This window comes from Acomys russatus, chromosome 26 (genome assembly GCF_903995435.1).
Source record: "Acomys russatus chromosome 26, mAcoRus1.1, whole genome shotgun sequence".
NCBI lineage: Eukaryota > Metazoa > Chordata > Mammalia > Rodentia > Muridae > Acomys > Acomys russatus.
The window spans coordinates 44,276,070-44,298,774 of NC_067162.1; the positions used below are offsets into that span (position 1 = coordinate 44,276,070).

Here is a 22,705-nt window from a genome sequence, read left to right on the forward strand (position 1 = left end):
GGATTCCACAGGCAGACTCATCCAGAAAGTCACAGCTCCTCTCCACCCACCTGCCCAGTCCTCAGTGCTTTCTCTTAGTCATTCATCTCTTCTGAGATGTGTACTGCATTTTACCATTCTGCCTCAACATTTATGTATTATTTAATTAGGTAATGAGTGACAGTCATAAGCACAGCTGCCACCACAGGCTTGGCAGCCAACACTGACTCTGGATCTGCATAGAGCTGATATCAGAAGGAAGGAGAGGAAAGCTTGGTACACCGATGGCAGCTGCTAGTATCTCACAGGAGGGGATGCATCTGTAGATCAGGGGTTGGGTGAAGTCAGCTAGGACACAGCCTCACAAATACGTGTTTTAGGAGCTCTGTGGTTAAGAGTGTGGTAATCACACAGAAGCAAGGAGAAAGACCAAATCATGGCCAAATTAATTAAAGTAACCTTTTTAAAAAAATTTGTGTACAGGGGCTGTCTCTCCCTAAAGGTGGGGTTCAAGAGATTAGCACTGGATATGGGTGAGATATAAGGGTTTCTATAGTTCAGGAATAGAAGGTTTCCAAATGGGAGATTTGGCAGGCAAATAGGTGGGATTACAGAAGCAGAACTTACACATGATAGGATGGTCATAACAATCTCTTGAAACAAAGACATGGTGGTCATAACAAGGAAGTCATAACAACCGGTGGTCATAATAATCTTTTGAAACAAAGACATAGTTGCCATTTTCTGGAGCAGTACAGAATTGTTTGCAATTAAGGTTACAGGTGGGTATAGCCCAATCCTTGAGAAACAGATTAATCATAAACAGGGATGAACCTAGTTTGTCTTTACTATAACATGCCTTTCAAGCTCAAGATGGAGGCAGACTGCTTTAGTAAGTGCTTGCTGCAGCTAGGCAGTGTTGATGTGTGCCTTTAATCCCAACTTTTTTTTTTAAAGATTTATTTATTTATTATGTGTACAGTATTCTGCCTGAACATATGTCTGCACACCAGAAAAAGGCACTAGATCTTATTATAGATAGTTGTGAGCCACCATGTGGTTGCTGAGAATTAAACTCAGGACCTCTGGAAGAGCAGCCAGTGCTCTTAACCTTTGAGTCATCTCTCTAGCCCCTAATCCCAACTTTTCGGAAGCAGAAGCAGGTGGATCTTTGAGTGTGAGACCAGCCTGGTCTGCAGAGTTCCAAGACAGCCAGGGATACACGGAGAAACCCTGGCTCAACTGACCGCAGTGGCGCACACCTGTAATCCCAGCACTCATAAAGCAGGGGCAGGTGGATCACTGTGAGTTTGAAGCCAGTCTGGTCTAAAAAGCGAATCCAGGACAACCAAGACTACACAGATAAACCCTGTCTTGAAGAACACAGAAGAAAGAAAAAGAAATCCTGTCTCAAAAAACAAACAAACAACAAAAATGAGTGCTTGCTGAGGCCAGGAGTGGTGGTGAACACCACTCCCAGTACTCAGGGAAGCAGAGGCAGGCAGGTCACTGTGACTTCGAGGCCAGCCTGGTCTACAAAGTGAGTCCAGGACAGCCAAGGCTACACAGAGAAACCTGTCTTGGGGGGAAAAAAGAGAGAGAGAGAAAAGGAAAGAAACAGAAAGAAAGAAACAAAGAAAGAAAGAAAGAGTGCTCACTGCTTTTCCAAGTTTGGTTCCTAGCATTTACAGAGTATCTCACAACTACCTGTAACTCCAGCCCCAGGGGATCTAGAATCTTCTTCTGGCTTCACTGGGCACTGCACATTATATGGCATACATTCACATAAACACAGCCTACAGATACAGTACCACACCATCCGGCTAACTCATCTTTATGCAATTACTCACTTTCAATACTTGTCAAACTTTGGAGATGTTAACCCTCATTTCAAAAAGGACACAAAAATTTCCTGTGTGGATCCAGGGCTGTAGCTCAGTTGGTAGAGTGCTTACCCAACATACATGAAGCCCCGGGTTTCATGCCCATAGCCAAGAAACCAAATGTAGTGGAGCACACCTGTACACCCAGAACTGAGGAAGAAACAGGAGGATCAGAAGTTCATGGTTGTCTTCAGCCAAATAGGTAGAGGTTAGCCCAAGCTAAAATCCCTGACTCAAAAAAACAAAATCCAAAAACAAAACAAAAAAAACCCCCATTTTTCGATGTAACTGGCCCAAAGTCACAGAGCTGCTAAGTGGCAGAGCAAGGGTTAAGTAAGGCCTGCCTGTCTTTATACCCAGGATCATGAAGGCCTGCTGGACTGAATAAGCAACTGAAAGAATGCAACCAACAAAGGCAGATTCAGGCCATGGGGGAGAAGAGGAGTTGGGACAGGCATTTCAAAGGGTCAGGCTGCAGATAGTGGACACAGAGACTGGGAATGGACACATTCTCACGCATGAGGCAGACTCTCCAGAACCCTGTGTTCCTGCCTCCCTTGGTTCCCAGGGGCAGGACCAGCCTCTGCCCCTCCCTTATCTCGCCTTATTGCAACTATGCTGGATACCTCTCTCCCAACTTCAGATACAAGGCTTGTGCACTGAGTCCCTTTTGGCCAGTACTGATTGGCCAGCTGAGACACGGCCCATTCTTTCTGGAATAAGAGAGAAGACTGCCACAGACTCCACGACACCTGAAGAGAACCCAGCCAGAGTTCAGACCCAACAGGAAAGCAAGGAACCAGTGACTGGCACCTGCAGGGGAATAGCTGCGCAGCTGACAAGGTGCTAACCACATGCTTGCTTCTTCTAAAGGGGGACAAGAGGCAAAGCCTCAACTCCACAGTCAGGACCTAAGGGATCTCAGCCTCTAGGATTATGCAGGTCAGGAAATTTGGGGTCAGGAGAGCAGAGGTGAAGTTCATAGAGCCCACTGAAAGCCGTGGGAATACATGTCAGTGCAGCCTGATGCTCAATTCCAAGAATCCAATTGCTACCTCAGAGCTGGGGGGGGGGGATGTGCATCAATCAGTTAGTAATGTCTGCCTGCAGTGGCGTCAGAATAAGGGTGGGCATGGTGGTGCACACCTTGGGAGGCAGAGGCAGGCAGATTGCTGTGAGTTTGAGGCCAGCCTGGTCTACACAGCAAGTCAAGGACAGCCAAGACTAAACAGAGAAACCCTGTCTTGAAAAACCAAAAAAAGAAAAAAAAGAAATAAAGTGGAGATCTATGTGTTACATGCTTACTGTCCTGAACAGCAAACTATAGGAAATTACTAGCAATAGTAGCAGCTCAGCTAAATAAAGTAACAAATGCCTGTGATCTTAGCACTAGAGAGGCTGAGGCAAAAGGACTGAGTTCCAGTGTAGCTTGGGCCTCTAGAGAGACCTTGTCTCAAAATAATATCAGGGAACAGGTGTTAAGCATGTCAGCTGTGCTAGCTCATTCATTTCTTCCACTTCTGTGGAATTCAAGTTAACTCTCAGAGCTAGACATCACTGTCCTTCCTCTCAAAGGGCTTTTAATATTTGTGTCATTTGTTGGTGTATCCCAGGCTCCTAAAGTACTACCTAACTGTACGGGGACTCTTAAATGTTTGCTGAGGAGCAGGTGAATTCCCATTTTGCAGATGAGGAAACCTCGAGCCTGAGAAGTAAGTAAGTAGCTTGCTCCAAGCCAGGCAGCTGCTAAGTACTACTTCAGGGCAGCATGTCCTATAGAACTTTCTGGAAGTCTGGAAATATTCTGTAATCTATACTGTCTCATATGACAGCTACTAGCCACATATGGCTACTGAGGACTTAAAATGTGGCTAGTGTGTGGAAATCTGAATTTTTAATTTTCTATAAATCTTGACTAATTAAAGCTGACATGGCAGCTGCTCCGAATAGCACAGCCAGGAGCTTAAGAGTTTGATCCCCAGAGGCTAAAGCCAGATTCCAGGATGTAAAGTACACACGGGGTCAAGGTTTCCCTGTGGCACTAAGGAAATACTCTGCCTTTAGGTTCTACAGAGGAGGAGAGAGGCGGCCAGTGAAGGAAGGTTCCAGCAAGTGCTTCTACCATAGCAGGCTGACAGGGCTTTTATCCAGGTTGTGAATGATGTGATGGTTCCTGCGGGGATCTGGGCCACTGATGACAACCTGCTGATCTGGGACAGAGTTCTAGGGCTCCAACCTTGAAGTCCTGAGTCGTCAAGCCTTAGCCTTTTATTGCTTAACAGAAAGAGAAACACGGTAGAGGGTGCCATGCCCCATGGGTAAGTCAGGCTGTGGGCACTACCAGTGGGTTCTGCCAGTCGTAACATGCTAGAGTTGGGGGTGTGTATTTATCATGCATATAGAGGCTTCTCACTCCTACTCCAGGCCTCTGTCCAGGCTGGCCGGGGTCTTCCTACCCCTCCCATCAAAGGGTGTTGTTGAGAAATGCCTGAAGCAGATGAGAGAGTGTCCACTTTAGACGATGTCAGTTTTATCAGGGCTCAGGGCCCCCTGTGTGTCGATTAAGAGTCTTATACCAAAAAAAAAAAAAAAAAAAAAAAAAAAAAAAAAAAAAAGCGTCTTATACCATCAGCTAAAGTTAATAGTTATGTCACAGACAGTTTGAAGAAAGCATGGGTTCATTCACTGGACTTTGATGACACCTCCAGGATGGAGGAACAGGTTGGGGGTGGAGAAACTGAGCTACAACACAGCAAATAGTTTGTGCAGACCACACACACATCAAGGGCACAGCCACGACAGGGGGCGTGCCTGGCAGAACTGGCATGGGGTGAGGTGGGGATATGTTGAGGAGGGAGGGAGAAAGGAGTGATAAACAGCCCAGAGGGAGAGGTCTTTTTTTTCTACTCAGATATGAGGGGACCCCTCTCAGCCCCCCCTACCCAGGACTGGCCTATTGTGCCCACTGTGGCCCTATCTACAGGCAAGCCTCGCCCTCCAAAGGCATCCTGCACTTCCTAGCTCAACAGTTACAAACTTTCAGGATGTAGGGGCCAAGGATTTCCAGCAAAGACATGATTACGGTTGGCCAGCAAGCCTGTTCTTTTGTTTAGATCATCAACTCTCTCTGTTATTCAGCCCCTGGGAGGAAGAACAGGCCAGGGGCAAACCTTTGGCAAGAAGAACCTAGTGTTTAGAGAGCTGGCCCCACCTTCTGGGCCCAGATTTCTCCTGAAGCCCAGCCTATGTCAGCTGTCCTCAGTTGCTCTCCATCCTTTTCTAGATATTGTTTTCTTCCTTTCTTTTTCTCTTTTTCTTTTAAAAATGTTTTTTTTTTTTTTAATGGTTTATGCAGCTGGGCCTTGGTGGCACACACCTTTAATCTCAGCACTTGGGAAGCAGAGGCAGGCAGATCTCTGAATTTGAGGCCAGCCTGGTCTACAAAGCAAGGCCTTGACAGCCAAAGATACACAGAGAAACCCTGTCTTGAAAAAAAAATAGTTTTGGCCAGGCGTGGGGGCTCATGCCTTTAATCCCAGCACTTGGGAGGCAGAGGCAAGAGGATCACTGTGAGTTCAAGGACAGTGTGGTCTACAAAGTGAGTCAAGTCTACACAAAGAAACCCTGTCTTGAAAAAACAAACTAACAACCCCCCCCAAAAAAATAAAAAAGAAAAGAAAAAGAAAAAAATAGTTTTATGGTATTCTGGAGACAAAACCTAGTACTCTACCACAGTAGTAACACATACCAGCCCTGACATCTGTTTCTGATCAGAAGGGTTAGGCACAGAGATAACACACATCATTGAAGTAGGCCCTTTTTGCTGATAATCCAAACTGTTTTCTGTGGCCAGCTGTGTGGGTCTGTGGCCTCTATAGGCTTACACAGGGCCCCACAGAAAGGCCCAAAGCTGAGGTTTAACATTCAAAGGCTGTTACCTTGGACCTTGTAGGCACTTGACCTTGCCTTTGTTCTGTATTTACAAAGCACTATGGGATTGTGGAGCAGGTAATAGGAATTCTGGGCCACAGAAGTCACTCATTCCTACCTGTTAATCACTGTCACCCAATGGGGACCTGTGGGTGCTGCCAACCAAATTACTAAGTGTGGCTCAGGGTAGCCTGCGACAGTTTGCTAGCATTCCTGAGTCTCCCTCCCTATGTCCCTGAGAATGCAGAATGAAGTGGTAACTTCATTTGTTTGGTTTTGGTTTTGGGGACGGGGTTTCTTTGTGTGGTCCTAGCTGTCCTGGACAGCCTGCCTCTGCCTCTCAGCCGCAGGGATTAAAGGTGGGCAGCTCCACACCTGATAGGCCACGTGTCCTTAAATACCCACAGCTGTTCTCTTTGGGTGGTTGGTCCTTTCTCCTTTCTTCTGAGCTCTCTGTAGGGAGGAGATGTCACTATGAGGCACTGTGGTAGCAGGGGCCAGGTTAGGCTGTGGGGTGTGGAGGCTGACTGCCTGGCATCAGAGCTCTGCTTCTGAGAGGTGGGTGATGTGGGGGATTTTCCTTCTTCAGGCCTCACCTTCCGCATCTGTAAACAGGAAGGGAAGGAGGCCTTCCTCCCCAGGGTCAAGGAGAGTAAATGATTTCCTGTGCATGCTGAGTTTAGAGAACCGCCTAGGGTGCAGTAAGCCCCGTGTGCTTGCTGGCATTCTTACTATTGTTTAGAAATCGTGTACTCCACTGGGTGTGGTGGCACACACCTTTAATCCCAACACTTGGGAGACAGAGGCAGGTGGATCGATATGAGTTCGAGGCCAGCCTGGTTTACAAAGTGAGTCCAGGACAGCCAGAGCTGTTACACAGAGAAACCTTGTCTCAAAAAAACAAAACAAAACAAACTTATGAGGCTGAGGCAGGAGGACCAAGAGTTCCAGCCAACCCCAGCCACGTAACAAGGCCCTACCTCAGCTTTATGATGAACCTCCCACCTCTGCTTCCTGAGCAGCACGACTGCAGACGTAATCCACCATGGCCAGCTAGCATTCACTGTTTTTTTTATAATTGGTACGGAATGCTACAGAAAGGGAGAAAATGAAAGTTCATGCCATGCTCCCTAGGGAGATGGGATGAGCCCAGGCTAGCTTTCAGGCCAAGGTCACCCGTGGATTTCCAGGGTTGTCCAAGGCCTGACTACAGCCCCCCACCTCGGGGCTGTGCAGCCTCTAGTTTGCCTTTCCAAACCCGACACCTCAGGTACTAATGTGAAGTTACATGTTATTAAAATGGCTTTCGGGGCTGGAGAGATGGCTCAGTGGTTAGGAGCACTGGCTGCTCTTCCAGAGGACTGGGGTTCAATTCCCAGCACCCCCCTGGCAGTTCACATTACAGTTCATCTGTAACTCCGAGATCGGACACCTTCCCACAGACATACATGCAGGTAAAACACCAAGACAGATATAAATAAATAAATAAATAATATTTAAAATAGCTTTAGTTAGTTGAAGAGGCAGCAGAACTGAGTTTGAAGTTAGCTTGATCTACCAAAAACAAAGCAAACAAACAAAAACCCCTGTAGCTAAATTTTTTTTTTTTTTTTTTTTTTTGGTTTTTCGAGACAGGGTTTCTCTGTGTAGCCTTGGCCATCCTGGACTCACTTTGTAGACCAGGCTGGCCTTGAACTCACAGCGATCCGCCTGCCTCTGCCTCCTGAGTGCTGGGATTAAAGGCGTGCGCCACCACGCCCAGCTTGCTAAATCTTAATAGATAGGTGAAACACACATCTATTTATACTCCTATAAATACACAAATAGCCCCCCCAAAATCACTAATTTTCCTTTGTTAGCTAGCCCAACTCCCCCACACCTGGTATCCTGTACTGTGCTTCCTGACTTTGCCGTTTTCCTGTTTGAACATGTCACTTAGGTCTTTTGCTTTCAAGTGGTTTGCTTTTGGGGGACATGTAGCCCAAGCTGGCCTTGAACTCTCCATCTTCCCACTTCAGCCTCCCAAAGGCTGGGGTGTCAGCTGTGTGCCACCAAATGCAGCTGGGAGTGTCCTTTTGTGTCTAGCTTCGTTCAAGTTGAGAAATCTAGGCTCTTCCAGACTACCACGAGAGTAAAGTTTGATAACTACTAGATGAATTACAGGGGTATTGAAAGGCTATGTACCTGCCATGGGAGCCCAGCAAGGACTTTTGCTGGGCAGCTTCAAGTAGAGAAGAATCAGAAATTAAGAAAGGTGGAGGGGGTGGGAAAAATATGTAAAATATGATGAGCCAACTAGGGCAAAGTTGAGGGGAAGGGTGATTGAGGCCCTGGGCTTAATCTCCAGCATTGAAAAGGGAAAGGAAAAAGAGAAAAGAAAAGGGGCGGGGGGCGGGGGGGGGGAGGTAAAAATAATAGATTGGGATAAAGGTAAGGAGAAGCACAAAGAACACGGTGCAGGAGGTGTGGCTATTTTAAGAGTGGTCAACAAAGCCTTCTTTACAGAGTGGGCCAGCTAAGGGAAGATAAGGAGGGTACAACTATCCCGGAGCCTCCTGAGCCACCCTAAGGTCTGTCTCATGGAGACACTTGGTATACTGGCGCCTGGGATGTGGGCACCAGCAAGCTTCTACAGCGCATGCCTGGCCTGCCTAGGACAGCTGGGATCCGGCCAGGTGGGATCAATAGTCAGGGACCCCTGGTGCCTCTTGCAGACCCTGACCAGCTCAGCGGCTTACCATCCACAGACCCCGCCCTTAAGGCGGCGCCCCTCCCTCCTTCCATTCTGCCTCCGCAGGCCCCGCCCCTAAAACTGCATTCCGCCTTTATAGGCCAGCCCCTCCGGTGAAGCTCCGCCCTTTATCCTGCAGACCCCGCCTCTAGTCCCGCCTTCAGACCCCGCCCCCCAGCCGCCATTGACTGTGCAGGCTTGCACTTCCTTGCCGAGGGATGGCTGCGCTTCGGGCTAGCCCAGTAGCCCCGCAGTGTATGGTGCTCTGGTAGCGGCTTGCAAGCGGGTGTGATCCGGGCCCGCGGGTGCACAGGTGCGGCCCACGCCTCCCTCAGCGCCTCAGCACCTGCGGGGCAGGACCCGGGACGGTGAGTGCAGCCTGGGCTGCGTGCTGGCTCCCAGGGACCCCGGGTGGGGCTCTGCACCTTCATTTCACCTGCTTGCACGTAGCCCAGGACGCAGCTAGGTGTTACAGACATTATCCGGGAGACTAAAGCGAGCTCGGCGCTGGAGAACTCTCTTTAGATCCCTTGGCCTAGAAAAGAAAGCTTCCAGACTGGGAGAAACCAGAGATCTGGCTGGCCTAAGTAGATGGGCAGTTAGGGTATCTGTGTTTTCCTCTCTGTGACCTTGGGCGGGCCCCTCAGCCACCCGCCCCACCACGGTGTGCTCTTCTTACTGTGGGAACAATGGTGCCCAGTCTCAGACTGCCAAGGTGAACCGAGGGGTGTGCAGTAAGTAGATGCCATCTGATGATGGCAGGACTGCTTCCCTTTCCTCTGGGCCTCCAGCACCAGCACCACCCCCCACCCCCCGCCCCTGGGGACAGTCAGAGAGTCCCAGCATGGGTACAGCCTAGTCACAAAGTTACTAATTCTCCCTGAAAGATCCAGTTATCTCTTCTTGGGTCCAGGGAGAATGGAACAGAATGCAATGTCTGCAGATTTCCTCCTCCGTGGGAACACTGGAGCCCCCCCTCCTGATTTATCTCAGAACAGTGTTATCTTATCATATTGTTCTGCTTTAGCGAAGACTCTTTGTTCAGTAGGTAACAAAATGATTCTTCTTGTGGACTCAGCAGAACTGGGGGAAATTTCTTCTTGTAGCCCCAGTCCCAGCGTGTGTGTTCCGCCCATACTGGTTTTGTAAGGAAAATGAGGTAACGAAGTGAGACTGACAAGACGCATGGCTGCACTTTCCAGCCTTTTCAAAAGGAGGGGCCTTTGAGGCAAACTTATTTCAGGGAGCTGAGGGTAGGGAAGTTGCTAGTGTTGGCTTTGGGCTGTTTGCAGTGGTTCCCTCGTGACACGCCCCCCCTCGCCCCTCCCACCACAGGGCGGGAAGCTAGTGTCTGAGCAGATTTTTTTCTGAGTCAAACTAAGTTTTAACTTAACCCAACAGGTTTAATCCTTCCTGAGTGTCCCTTGCTAGTGCCCTCCTAGTCTTTTTTTGGGGGGGGGGAGTGAGGGGGGAAAGTTCCAGAATGGGTTTCTCTGTGTAGCCTTGACTGTCCTGGACTCACTTCATAGATCAGGCTGGCCTTGAACTCACAGAGCTCCGACTACCTCTGCTTCCCAGAGTGCTGGGGTTACAGGTGTGTGCCACCATGCCTGGCTCTCCCTAGTCTTCCAAGCCCCATCCCCCCAAAACCTGCCTCCTAGGTATGTACAAGTTGCTTGACATGTTAGTGCAGGCATCCTGTGTTATGTCTGTAGATTTGATCAGAAAGGTCAGCAGAGTACAATTGCTCATGTTTGCATTAAATCCCAGGCCTCAAGCCCTGCTTCTTGCCGTGGATTCATCCCTCCTATGACCAGACAGTACAGCTTTGGAGGGCAGAGGAATGAGGAGAGGCCTCTTGGGTCTTCACGGCAGCCCTGCCACGTACCGCTGGCTGAGGGATGCTGTGTGCGTTATTTCATGCCTCTTGTTTTCTGAATCAAGAATAAGGGTTATATGGGAGAAAATGATGCCCTGAGGACAGTTTGTACCCATCAGTCATAACTGTCTCTCACCCTCCACTTGAGAATCCGAAAGTGTGACATTGGTCAAATGTGGGCTTTATTTCCTATCCTAAGGCGAAGGGCCCAGGTTTCGTGGTCAGACATTAACTAGCATTTTGACAATTGTAAATGTCCTCATCTGCAAAGTGGGACAGTTGACATTACCCTGGCTGATATATGGCAGGAGTTAAATGCAATGACAAGCAGAAGTCCCTTGGCTTGGATCCACACTGTAGTCCAGACTCCAAAATGGTGACTGTCATGAAAACTTTGTCATAGCCAAAAAGTAGAGTTTAGATTAAACATCAAAAGGTAGGTGTTGGGCATTGAGATGGCTGAGAGGATAAAGGTTTTTGCCACCAAGCCTGACAACCTGAGTCCAATCCCTGTGTCCCATATGATGGAAAAGAACTAACTCTCCCAGGCTTTCACAAAATAAATACATGTAATTTAAGGTGAGGGAACCATGAGCGTGGGACACAGACTAAACTCTGTCATGTGCTAGACTTTAGACGATAAAAGGACCTGAATTAAAATAAGTAAAGAAGATTGCCCCCTGCCTCCAGCCAAAGCTGTAAAATGGGTTCAAAATTCCAGGAACTCTGATACCCACCTGAAAAAAAGCAATTGGCCTATCTCCCACCCCACAATTCCTAAATAAAACAATTTATTTTAAGTGTTGGTGTTTGCACACCTTTAATCCCAGCACTTGGGAGACAGAGGCAGGTAGATCTCTGTGAGTTCAAGGCCAGCCTGGTTACAGAGTGAGTTCCAGGACAGCCAAAGCTACACAGAGAAACCCTGTCTCAAAACAAAACAAAACAACAGCAACCCCTTATGTTAGAAAGCAACTCATTCCTCTCACAGTCCTATGCACTGTATGTTCTGCACAACAGGTCTTGAGACTCCACCCTTCAGATTAATAGTATCTACTCTTGTGGTCGGGGCCTTTCTGTTTCTGTTCTTTCAATTCTCTTTTCGAACTCAGTTCTTACACTAAGTGGCTATGACACCCTAACTTTCCACACATAGTATTTTGTTCTCGCTCACTCTCCTCCACAGGACAGTTTCTTCATTTGCCAACAACGGCAAGTCTGCCAGCAGGGCCTGACGCTAACAACAACCTGGAGTTAATGCTGCACACTCAGGAATACTATTCTCTTTGTAGGTCTGAAGTCACTCACAATGGAGGCAAGCAAGCAGATGCGAGTGTCTCGGCCATACAAGATCAGTGAATCTTCAAAGGTACGTGAGTGGTCCCTCCCCACCCGTGGCATCGATTCTGATCGCCTCCTCTGGACTGAGGTCTTCTTAACTGTGGCCACATGTGGGTTTGCAGAATGCGTGGATATAGCTCCCTCCATTCTACAAATCACCATGAAGGGTGGGACAAAAGAACCATGGGTCTTCTGCCTTCATGTCGGGGCTCACCAAGTCCACAGAGAAACCAGCCTCTGGTAGGACTCATCTTCCTGACGTTAAAGCCTCGGGGAATCTCTTCCTTGTTTGTGTCTGACTCCCTGAGATTCCTTGAATGAACAAGTCTGAGCTCCCTGGGTTCTGGCTACCAGCCCACATTCGGCTGGTTTCTTTAGAACAACCCCCAGCAAGCCAGGAAGGAGTCTGGGGAGAATGACCATCGTCTAGCTGGGCAGGGTGCACATCTGTAATCTCAGCATCTGAGGCTGAAGCAGGAAAACAAGCATGAGTTTTTAAGGCCAGCCCTGGCACTAGAATGAGTACCAGGCTGGCTGGCCAGCCAGAGTTACACAGCAAGACCATCCCTCTCAGTAAACCAAACAAAAAAATCAGCCTGTGAGATAGTGAACGCCTGTAATCTCAGCACTGGGGGAGGCAGAGGCAGGGGGATAGCTGAGAGTTCAAGGCTGGCCTAGTCTACAAAGTGAGTCCAGGATAGCCAAGGCTACATGTAGAAACCCTGTCTCAAAAACAAAAACAAAAACAAAACAGAAATAGCTGGGCAGTGGTAGCATACACCTTTAATCCCAGCACTCAGGAGGCGGAGGCAGGTGGATCTCTCTGTGAGTTCAAGGCTAGCCTGGTCTACAGAGAGAGTCCAAGAAAGCCAAGGTTATACAGAGAAACCCTGTCTTGAACCCCCCTCCAAAAATAAACCCCCAGAAATAAATAATAAAGAAAGAAAGAGAATAACAATAACATTTTAAGAAAGAAAAGAAATACAAGGTTGGGAATGGAGCTCAGTTTGTAGATTGACTGCTTGACTGGCATGGGATGCATGAAACCCTGGGTCCAGTCCCCAACATTGCACATTTGGCACACAGTAGAACACACCTGTGATCCTAGCACTAGGAGGTAGAGGCAGAAGGGTCAGAAATTAAAGACCGCCCTCAGGCTCATAGCAAGAGGAGGGAAGCCTGGGCATGATGGCACATGCCTTTTCTGGCACTCAGGAGGCACAGACAAGTATATTCCTAAGTTTATGGCCAGGGCTACACAGAGAAACCCTGTTTTGAAAGACAACAGACAGCATGGTGGCACATGCCTTTAATCTCAAAACTTGGGAGGCACAGGCAGGCGGATTGCTGTGAGTTCAAGGCCAGCCTGGTCAACAAAGTGAGTCTAGGACAGCCAAGGCTTCACAGAGAGACCCTGTCTGGGGGGTGGGGGGAGGGAGGGGCGGGGAGGTGGAAGAAGCTGGGTGTAGTGGCATATGCCTTTAATCCCAGCACTGGGGAGGCAGAGGCAGGCGGATCACTGTGAGTTCAAGACCAGCCTGGTCTACAAAGCTTGTCCAAGACAGCTAAGGCTACACAGAGAAACCCTGTCTCGGGGGGGGGGGGGGCTGGGCAGGGAAGAAAGAAAGAAAGAAAGACAACAAACAGACAAAAAGGAGGGGAGGGAGGAAGGAAAAAAAGAAAAGAAAATGAAAAAAAAGAAAAGAAAAGGATGGGACATTTACTGGTTGCTCTGAGGGGTGGGGTGGGGAGCTCTGTGGTGCATAATTGACTCCTGCCCCTCCTCTGCTGTGGATAATCATTAGAGGAGTCCTATGCAGACAGTAGGATACGCGTTCATTTCCTGGCTGCATGACTAACAGTGCCCTGCTTTCTAGAAAATGTTTCCCTTTGGAGATTAAAGCTTGTCATTCTTTTGGATGGTATACGCTCAGTGACAGCAATATTGCCCCCAGTGGGGTAAAAATTGATTCTCAGGGGTTGCAGAAAATTTACTTTTCTTTGTTGGTGTTTTGGTTTTTTGAGACAAGATTTCTTCATGTAGCCCTGGCTGCCCTGGAACTCTCTGTAGAGCAAGCTGGCCTCAGACTCAGAGATCCTCCTGCCTCCTCCTCCTGAGTGCTGGGATTAAAAAGCGTGCACCACCACTGCCCAGTTCTTACTTATTTTCGATTGATTTTATTTTCGCTTTTGTTAAAGATTTATTTATTTGCACGAATGCTCTGTCTGCATATACACCTGAAAGTTAGTAGAGGACACTAAATCCCATTATAGATGGTTGTGAACTACCATGTGGTTGCTGGGAATTGAATTCAGGACCTCTGAAAAAGGAGCCATTGTTCTTAACCACTGAACCATCTCTCCAGCTCTTGAGATATTTTACTGTAGCCTGAACTGACCTGGAATTCACAATATAGCCCAGGTTCACCTTGAACTCATGGCAATCCCCCTGCCTCAACCTCCCCAGTGCTAGAATTCTGTGTAGCCTGGATAAGAAGTTTACTCTTTGTAAAAAAAAAAAAAAAAAAAAAAAAAAAAAAAAAAAAATTGTTTTACCTTTATTTATGTTTGTGTCTTTGAGTTTCTGTAAGCACATGTGTGTGGCAGCCAGAAGAAAATTCGTGGTAGTCGCTGCACTCCATCCACCTGTGGGGCCGAGGAATTGAACTCTGGTCCTTAGGCTTGCATAGTACGTGCTTCTACCTGCTGAGCTATCTCTTGACACTAAATGCTTATTCCTTGTGTAAAGCAGAACTATCCCTATATTCCTGGGTAGACCTACAGTGTGTCTGGGGTGGTCCGATCTGGTGGAGCAGATATTGGAAGGCTTCTTGCTGGAACAAAGGTGGAGAAACTGCATGAGGTGAAGGAATTGTGAGCAGTCTACAGAGCTGAGAGGGAGGGAGGGGACTGCGAGCATATGTTCTGGAAACGCAGGGAAGGCTGGTTCTCCAGGAACCAGTCAGGGTTTGTCTGAGTTTGGTAAGAAGGCTCCCACTGAGCCCCATTTTTACCTAGAGTGAACAGTGTATGAGGCTGGCTGCTCTCTCAGAGGGATTTTGTTACAATTGCAGAGATCAAGTCAATTCATATCTTTGATAGCCCCAGAAGTCGTGACCCTTTAGAGCCAGTGTAGAAGCTTCTAGGAATAGGCTGCATAGCTCTAGTTTGTGTTCATGATCCTGTATTAGTCAGGGTTCTCTAGAGGAACAGCACTTATAGAAGGAAAAATCTGGATTAGAAGTGGGTCTTCCCGCTGGGCATGGTAGTGCACGCCTTTAATCACAGCACTCAGGAGGCAGAGGCAGGTGGATCGCTGTGAGTTCGAGGCCAGCCTGCTTTACGAAGTAAGTCCAGGACAGCCAAGGCTACACAGAGAAACCCTGTCTCAAAAAACAAAAACAAGAACAAAAAAGAAGAAGAAGAAGAAGAAGAAGAAGAAGAAGAAGAAGAAGAAGAAGAAGAAGAAGAAGAAGAAGAAGAAGATTTAATTAAGGGAAAAAAAATCCCAGCTGGACGTGGCTGCCCAGGCCTTTACTCCCAGCACTTGAGAGAGAAGCAGGCAGATCTCTGTGAGTTTGAGGCCAGCCTGGGTACAGATCTAGTTCCAGACAGTCAAAGCTACACAGAGACATCCTATCTGGAAAAAACAAGCAAGCAAGCAAAAAGCTGCTTTTCCTCGTATTGAGTTTTTTTTCTTGCCCTCCCCCTCTGCCTTTCCCCTCTTCGTACCCCTCTTCCTCTCCCCCCTCTTCCTGTCTTGTGGACAGCACACAATGAGCCCCGAGGAGGATACCATTCATTCCTGCAGTCCTGTCCCTGGGTTCTCAACCTAGGATCAGAGAAGAAGCATCAGACAGGTGGTGATAGCTGAAGACTCCTGAGCAGTGGATGTGGGAGCAGGGGTGGGGGCAGTGAACCCTGCATTTTGTTTTGTTGTTTGTTTGTTTGTTTGTTTGTTTTTTTCAAGACAGGGTTTCTCTGTGTAGCCTTGGCTGTTCTGGACTCACTTTGTAGACCAGGCTGGCCTCAAACTCGCAGAGATCCGCCTGCCTCTCCCTCCTTGAGTGCTAGGATTACAGGTGTGCTCCGCCACGATCTGCTAATACCTATTTTATTCCTTTGTTTTATTTTATTTGAGATAGTGTCTCTATATAACAGTCCAGGCTGGCCTAGAACTTTCTAGGTAGACCAGACTGACCTTGACCTCACAGAGGCCCACCAGCCTCTGCTGCTTGCGTGCTAACACTATAGGCATGTGCCACCATGCCCAGCCAAAATTTTTTTTAAACTTATTTCAGGAGGATGGGAGGGAGGGAAAGAAGGAGCCACATGCTCTTAGTGTACCCGTGATGCTCCGATGTTTTACTTCCATGTCTCATTCCATTTTATCACAATTGTTGGTACCTCTGGGGGCTGACCGTGTGATCCCTGCAGGCCGTGGGTGGCATGCCTGTGCCCCCCGTCTCCTGATGCCCCCCCTTTTTTTGTGTGCAGGTGTACCACTGGGCTGACCACTCCAGCACAGTGCTGCAGCGGCTAAATGAGCAGCGGCTGCACGGCCTCTTCTGTGACGTGGTCCTTGTGGTTGAAGAGCAGCAAGTGCCAGCCCACCGCAACCTTTTGGCTGTGTGCAGCGACTACTTCAACTCCATGTTCACACTGGGCATGCGCGAGGCGTTCCAGAAGGAGGTGGAGCTGGTCGGCACCTCCTACGTGGGGCTCAAGGCCGTGGTGGACTTCCTCTACAGCAGTGAGCTGGAGCTGGACGGCAGCAACATCGACTACATCCTGGAGACGGCGCACCTGCTGCAGATCTGGACGGCGGTGGACTTCTGCTGCGAGTACCTGGAACAGGAGGTGAGCGAAGATAACTACCTATACCTGCAGGAGCTGGCCTCCATCTACAGCCTCAAGCGGCTGGATGCCTTCATCGACAGCTTCGTGCTGAGCCACTTCAGCACGCTGTCCTTCACACCTGACTTCCTGCAGACCGTCTCTGTGCAGAAACTGTGCTTCTACCTGAGCAGCGGCCAGGTGCAGCACACGTGGGAGTATGACCTGCTGCAGGCGGCTCTGCAGTGGCTCACACAGCAGCCAGAGCGCGAGGCGCACGCCGGCCACGTGCTTGAGAACATCCGCTTCCCTCTCTTCCCCGAGGACATCCTGCTCCAGCGCGTGAAGCTGGCCATGTGCTCACTGTTGCCCAGCGAGGCCAACTTCGAGGGCTTTGTGGAGGAGGCCATGCAGTACCACCAGAGCCTGGTGGCCCAGCCTGTCCTGCAGACCAAGCGGACGGTGCTGCGTTCCGAGGAATGCCTGCTCTTCGTGGGTGGTGAGGTCTCGGAGCGGTGTCTGGAGCTGAGCGACGACACCTGCTACCTAGACACCAAGAACGAGCAGTGGGTGAAGGAGACATCCCTGCCGGCCCGCCGGAGCCATCACTGCGTCGCTGTGCTGGGGGGCTTCATCTTCATTGCTGGTGGCAGCTTCTCCAGAGACAACGGAGGGGATGCGGCCTCCAACCTTCTTTATAGGTATGACCCCCGCCGTAAACAGTGGATCAAGGTGAGATTAAAGCAAATGAATTTGTTACTCTTGAGGCCTCTTGGCAGTTCCCTAATTTCACCGTGGCTTTCCAGTTTTGTTCTGGGCCTTGCCTACTGCCCTACTTCTGAGAGAGCTGTGGTGATAAAGCAATGAGTTACACCATTGCTGCCCTGCCCGTACCTACACCTGGGTAGGGGTCAGGGAAGGCCAAGCAGCATTCTTCTGATGGAACCTTCTGCCCTGGTGGGAGCATTCTGTGTCTGTCCTGTGTCCAACACAGTGGCCATTGGCCCTGTGTGGCCGTTGAGAGCTTGAAATGTGGACAGCGTACATTTTCAGTCTTATTAATTGTAACTAGCAGATGTTAAGTGTTAATGGCTGTTCCAGGCTCCGTGACAGGGTTCAACCCAGCAAGGGCCCCAGGCCTTAGAGCCTCTGTTGGGTGTCTCTTGTGGAGAGGTCTGGGTAGTTATTTTGAGGAAGCAACAGAACTCAGCACAACCCAGGGCCAGCATGGGCCTCACATGTCAGCCCCATTAGCGCACTCTAGCCGAGTGTCTCAGTCAGGGCTTCTACTGCTATGAAGAAGACATCATGACCAAGGCAACTCTTGCGGAAGCATTTAGGGCTGGAAAAATGGTTCTCAGTTAAAAGCATTCATTGCTGATGCAGAGGACCAGAGTTCAGTTCCTGGCACCCACATGGTTGCTCATGAACATCCCTGACTCCAGTTCCTGGAGATCTTGTGGCTTCTTTTGACTTCCATGAGCACAAAGCATACATACATACATGCAGGCAAAACATCCGTACATGTAATATAAAATAAGTAAATAAAATTTCTTAAAAGTTTTATTATTTATATAGTATTCTGCCTGAATGTATGCCTGCAGACCAGAAGAGGGTACCAGATCTCATTATAGATAGTTATAAGTCACCATATGGTTTCTGGGAAATGAACTCGGGACCTTTGGAAGGGCAGCCAGTGCTCTTATCCTCTGAGCCAAGAAGGCATTTAATCCATTTAATCAGGGGCCTTGCTTGCAGTTTCAAAGAGTTATTCCATTTTCATCATGGCCAAAACAGACAGGTGTGGTGCTAGTGCAGTAACTGAGAATTTCATATTTTGATCCTCAGGCAGCAGGTACAGAGACTGGGCCTGGCATGGGCTTTTGAAACCTCCAAGCTCACCGCCCCCCAATGACACAACTCCCCCAACAAGGCCACACCTCCTAATCCTTCCCAAACAGTTCACCAACTGGGAACTCAGCATGCAAGTGTATGAGCCTATAGGGGCCATTGCCCCGAGCTAGTGAATTCTCAGAAGTTTCAGGCTGGCTCTTTGTCACATATGTTTGTGGCCTTGTAGGCCCACGAGGGTGGTACCAGAGTTGATTGGCATCCAGATGGCTGAAGTGAAGTGATGCCTCTGTGATCACCTCTTCAGACTGCCAGCCACGGAAGCCCACCTTTATGCTCACACCTCTGTGTAACCAATCACCTCGGTGTTTGCTGAACTTAACACCAGCCAGGCACAGTGGCTCACACCTGTAATCCCAGGATTTAGGAGGCTAAGACAGGAGGATTGCCACAAATCTGAAGCCAATTTGGGCTATATAGTGATACGGCCTGGACTATAGTTGAGACCCTGTCACAAAAACAGAAACAGAGGGCGGGGTGTTGTGGCACTTGGGAGGCAGGTGAATTTCTGTGACTTCGAGGCCAGTGTAGTCTACAAAGAGAGTTCCAGGACAGCCAGGGCTATTACACAGAGAAACCCTGGAGAGAGAGAGAAAGAGCGAGAGAGAGAGAGAATGGAGTCCAGATGACTCTAACCTGGGCCAGCAAGATGGCTTAGCAGATGAAGGGGCTAGCCATGGAAGCCTGGTGACTTGAGTTTAGTTCTTGGAGCCCATATAAATGGAAGGAGAGAATCAACTCCACAGGGCTGCCCCCTGACTTCCACACACACATGCCGTGATGGCATGCGTGCCCTCTCCCCACCACATACATGCAGGCCAGCTTTGTAGTCTTTCCTGAAAAGCCTGGTGGCAGAGGCTGGACCTGTGGTCTCCTAGGTTTTATCAAGACTAGAGCTTGTGCCGGGCGTGGTGGCTCACTCCTTTAATCCCAGCACTCGCAGGCGGATCGCTGTGAGTTTGAGGCCATCCTGGTCTACAAAGTGAGTCCAGGATGGCCAAGGCTACACAGAGAAACCCTGTCTCGAAAAACCAAAAAAAAAAAAAAAAAAGACTAGAGCTTGTACACTCAGGAGTGTTACTTTCTGACTAGTGAAATCTCAGCCAGATTGTGCCTCAGTGGCAGGGTGTTGCCCCACATGCTGGAATCCCTGGTTCTGTTCCCAGCACTCTGAACAGCCATCTGATGGAGGAAGAAGGGCTTTGTTTAAATATTTTATTTCATATAGGTTTATCTATTTAATTTTATGTGTATGAGTGTCATGCTTACATATATGTCTGAGCACCATATGCATGCCTGGTGTCTGCACAGGTCAGAAGAGGGCATCACATGCCTTGGAACTAGAGTTGTGAGCTGCCATGCAGGTGCTGGGAATTGAACTTGGGTCCTATATAAGAACAAGTGCAGCCAGGCGCAATGGTGCACGCCTCTAATCCCAGCACTCAGGGAGGCAGAGGCAGGCAGATCTCTGTGAGTTCGAAGCCAGCCTAGTCTACAAAGTGAGTCCAGGACAGCCAAGGCTACACAGAGAAACCCTGTCTCATTCATTTCTTGCGTAATGCCAGGTCACAAAGTTGACTGTGTGGCCTAACCAGTTTAAGGAGGTGTGTCCCCACGCAACTCTTAGGGATTTGAGTGGAAACATCAGGGGTTTTAAGAATTTCCATCAGTAGCGCCCCACCCCCCTTTCCTCAAGTCCAGGCTCCTCTCTCCCGGTCATCTGGCCACACTGTCTGGCCCTCCTGGGCCATTCACTCTGTGGACACAGTTGAGGAGTATGGCGCTAGGGCTTGGGAAGGGAGCCTTCACGGTGTCTCACCGTCCCAGGTGGCGTCCATGAACCAGCGCCGCGTGGATTTCTACCTGGCCTCCATTGAAGACATGCTGGTGGCTGTCGGCGGCCGGAACGAGAACGGAGCTTTGTCTTCTGTAGAGACCTACAGCCCCAAGACCAACTCCTGGACCTATGTGGCTGGCTTGCCAAGGTAATGAGGGCTTAAGGCAGACTGTGTAGTCGTGTTTGCTGTTTTCATGAGTGTGCTGGCTTCTTCATAACTGGGTGTGCATAAGAGGCTGAGGGCGGTTGCCACCATGACAAGCACCCCCCAGTTTCTGAGTTGACTGGGGCCCTGGGGTTCAGAGAGTGAGGGTTAAGTTGGGATGGTTAAGTGCCTTACTAGAAGACCCTGCTGGGTGTAGGAGGGAGTTCAGAGAGGCAGGGGCCTTTCCCCACCCGTGTTCTATTCTCTCACCTGCAGAGTGAGTACTGTTCACAGCCTGGGGAAATTTAGACACCATTTCCCTCTGGCCTCCTCATGTGACCTCCAGCAGGCAGGGAGCACCCCAGGGAGAGTGGCACACCCCACCCTTCCCAGGCCTGCAGCTGGTATTGAATCACTGAGTGTGGGTTGTGTCATGGACTGCCAAACCCGCACACCGTCTGTTTACCATCCTCAGTTGCACCTGAGCCCAGTCTGGCCATGGGATACACTAGGTATCTTGGGGACTTTGTCCCCCCAGAGTTCGAAGGGTTGGAGCAAGCCTGTGTTTTAAAGTCACAATTGGGCTGGGCGTGGTGGCGCACGCCTTTAATCCCAGCACTCAGGGAGGCAGAGGCAGGCAGATCTCTGTGAGTTCAAGGCCAGCCGGGTCTACAAAGCAAGTCGAGGACAGCCAAGACTACACAGAGAAATCCTCTCTCGACAAACCAAAAAAGAAAGAAAGAAAGAAAGAAAGCTTACATCACAGGTCCTGCTATTCTTTTTTTTTTGGTCTCTTTTTTCCACTTTGATAATGTTCGGTGGAGTCAGGTTTTCAGAAAACTGGCCAGAAAGTGAAGTACTCCCATGGGCCCTCCCTGAAGTGGGGGCCACTTGTTGGCTCACGTTCTGTGCCCCTTGTCCATTGACAGCTGAGGTCCGGAAGGTGCCCTTGGTTTGCCTGCTCCATGCTTTTTTTCCCTCAACCCTCATGACTTCCTGAGAAGCAGGCTGCCCTGCCCTGAGCTCTTCTATCCCCCGCTGTCCTCTCTGCAGGTTCACCTATGGCCACGCGGGCACCATCTACAAAGACTTCGTGTACATCTCGGGGGGACATGACTACCAGATTGGCCCTTACCGCAAAAACCTACTGTGCTATGACCACCGTACGGATGTGTGGGAGGAGAAGCGGCCCATGACGACAGCACGAGGCTGGCACAGCATGTGCAGCCTGGGCGACAACATCTATTCCATTGGAGGCAGTGACGACCACATGGAATCCATGGAACGCTTTGACGTGCTGGGCGTGGAGGCCTACAGCCCACAGTGCAACCAGTGGACTCGAGTGGCACCGCTGCTGCAGGCCAACAGCGAGTCGGGCGTGGCTGTGTGGCAGGGCCGCATCTACATCTTGGGGGGCTATAGCTGGGAGAACACTGCCTTCTCCAGGGCCGTGCAGGTATATGACCATGAGGCCAACAGGTGGAGCAGGGGGCCCGACCTCCCCAACGCCATTGCCGGCGTGTCAGCTTGTGTGTGTGCCCTCAACCCAAGGCTGGAGGAAAAGAAAAAGAGGAACAAGGACAAGCGCCAGGACCGAGGTCAGTGACCCCAAGGCACTCGCAGAGGCGGCCACACCCATGCCACTTACTCTCTAGCAGCTTTTTGTACTTTTTTGATTCCTGATATTTCTATGCTATCAAAGTAATTACTAATTAAATATTCTTCACAATTTTATATATTATCTCGTCTGAATACTTATATACTTGAGCCCTCATATCTGCACAGGCGTTCTTCCCAGGCCGGACACTCCTAAAAGTCCCTGTGACTGTCCCCGCCAACAGTAGCTGCCTCACAAGTTATATGGAAATGTTTGTAGTGAGACTTGAGGTCTCTAAGGTCTGGCTGGGCCACCCCAAGCCTGACCAGACTTTCATACAGACACCCAAGCTGTGCTGAGGGGCTGGAGAGGAGACCAGTCCAGAGACGTGAGATGTGAGCAGTTGCTACAGGCAAGACCAAGCACATCCGTTGTTCATTTAAAGACATGGGGACTCCCAAGTTCCCTGGACAGGCATGCAAGCGAGACCCGGGGGCTCTCGATTTTCTTGCTGGAACTTATATAGTAGCCTGCATGGTGCCATTTTCCATGGCTGGGAATCTTTGTGAATTTCATGTAGGTCATTAAAAAAGGGGGGGGGGGATGGGGAAAGCAGCGCTGAGGTGTCTATGTGCT

General features: G+C 49.4%; 1 protein-coding gene across 1 annotated transcript; it reads left to right on the forward strand.

Annotated features, from left to right (window-relative positions):
* The first annotated feature begins 8,684 nt into the window (after positions 1-8,684).
* On the forward strand, positions 8,685-22,216 carry Klhl36 (kelch like family member 36). Its single transcript, XM_051168884.1, has 5 exons — positions 8,685-8,891; positions 11,695-11,771; positions 16,241-17,311; positions 20,318-20,475; positions 21,526-22,216. Exons 2-5 carry the CDS (start codon positions 11,712-11,714, stop codon positions 22,076-22,078), a joined length of 1,842 nt encoding a protein of 613 aa, XP_051024841.1. The 5' UTR covers positions 8,685-8,891; positions 11,695-11,711; the 3' UTR covers positions 22,079-22,216.
* Positions 22,217-22,705: the final 489 nt, after the last annotated feature.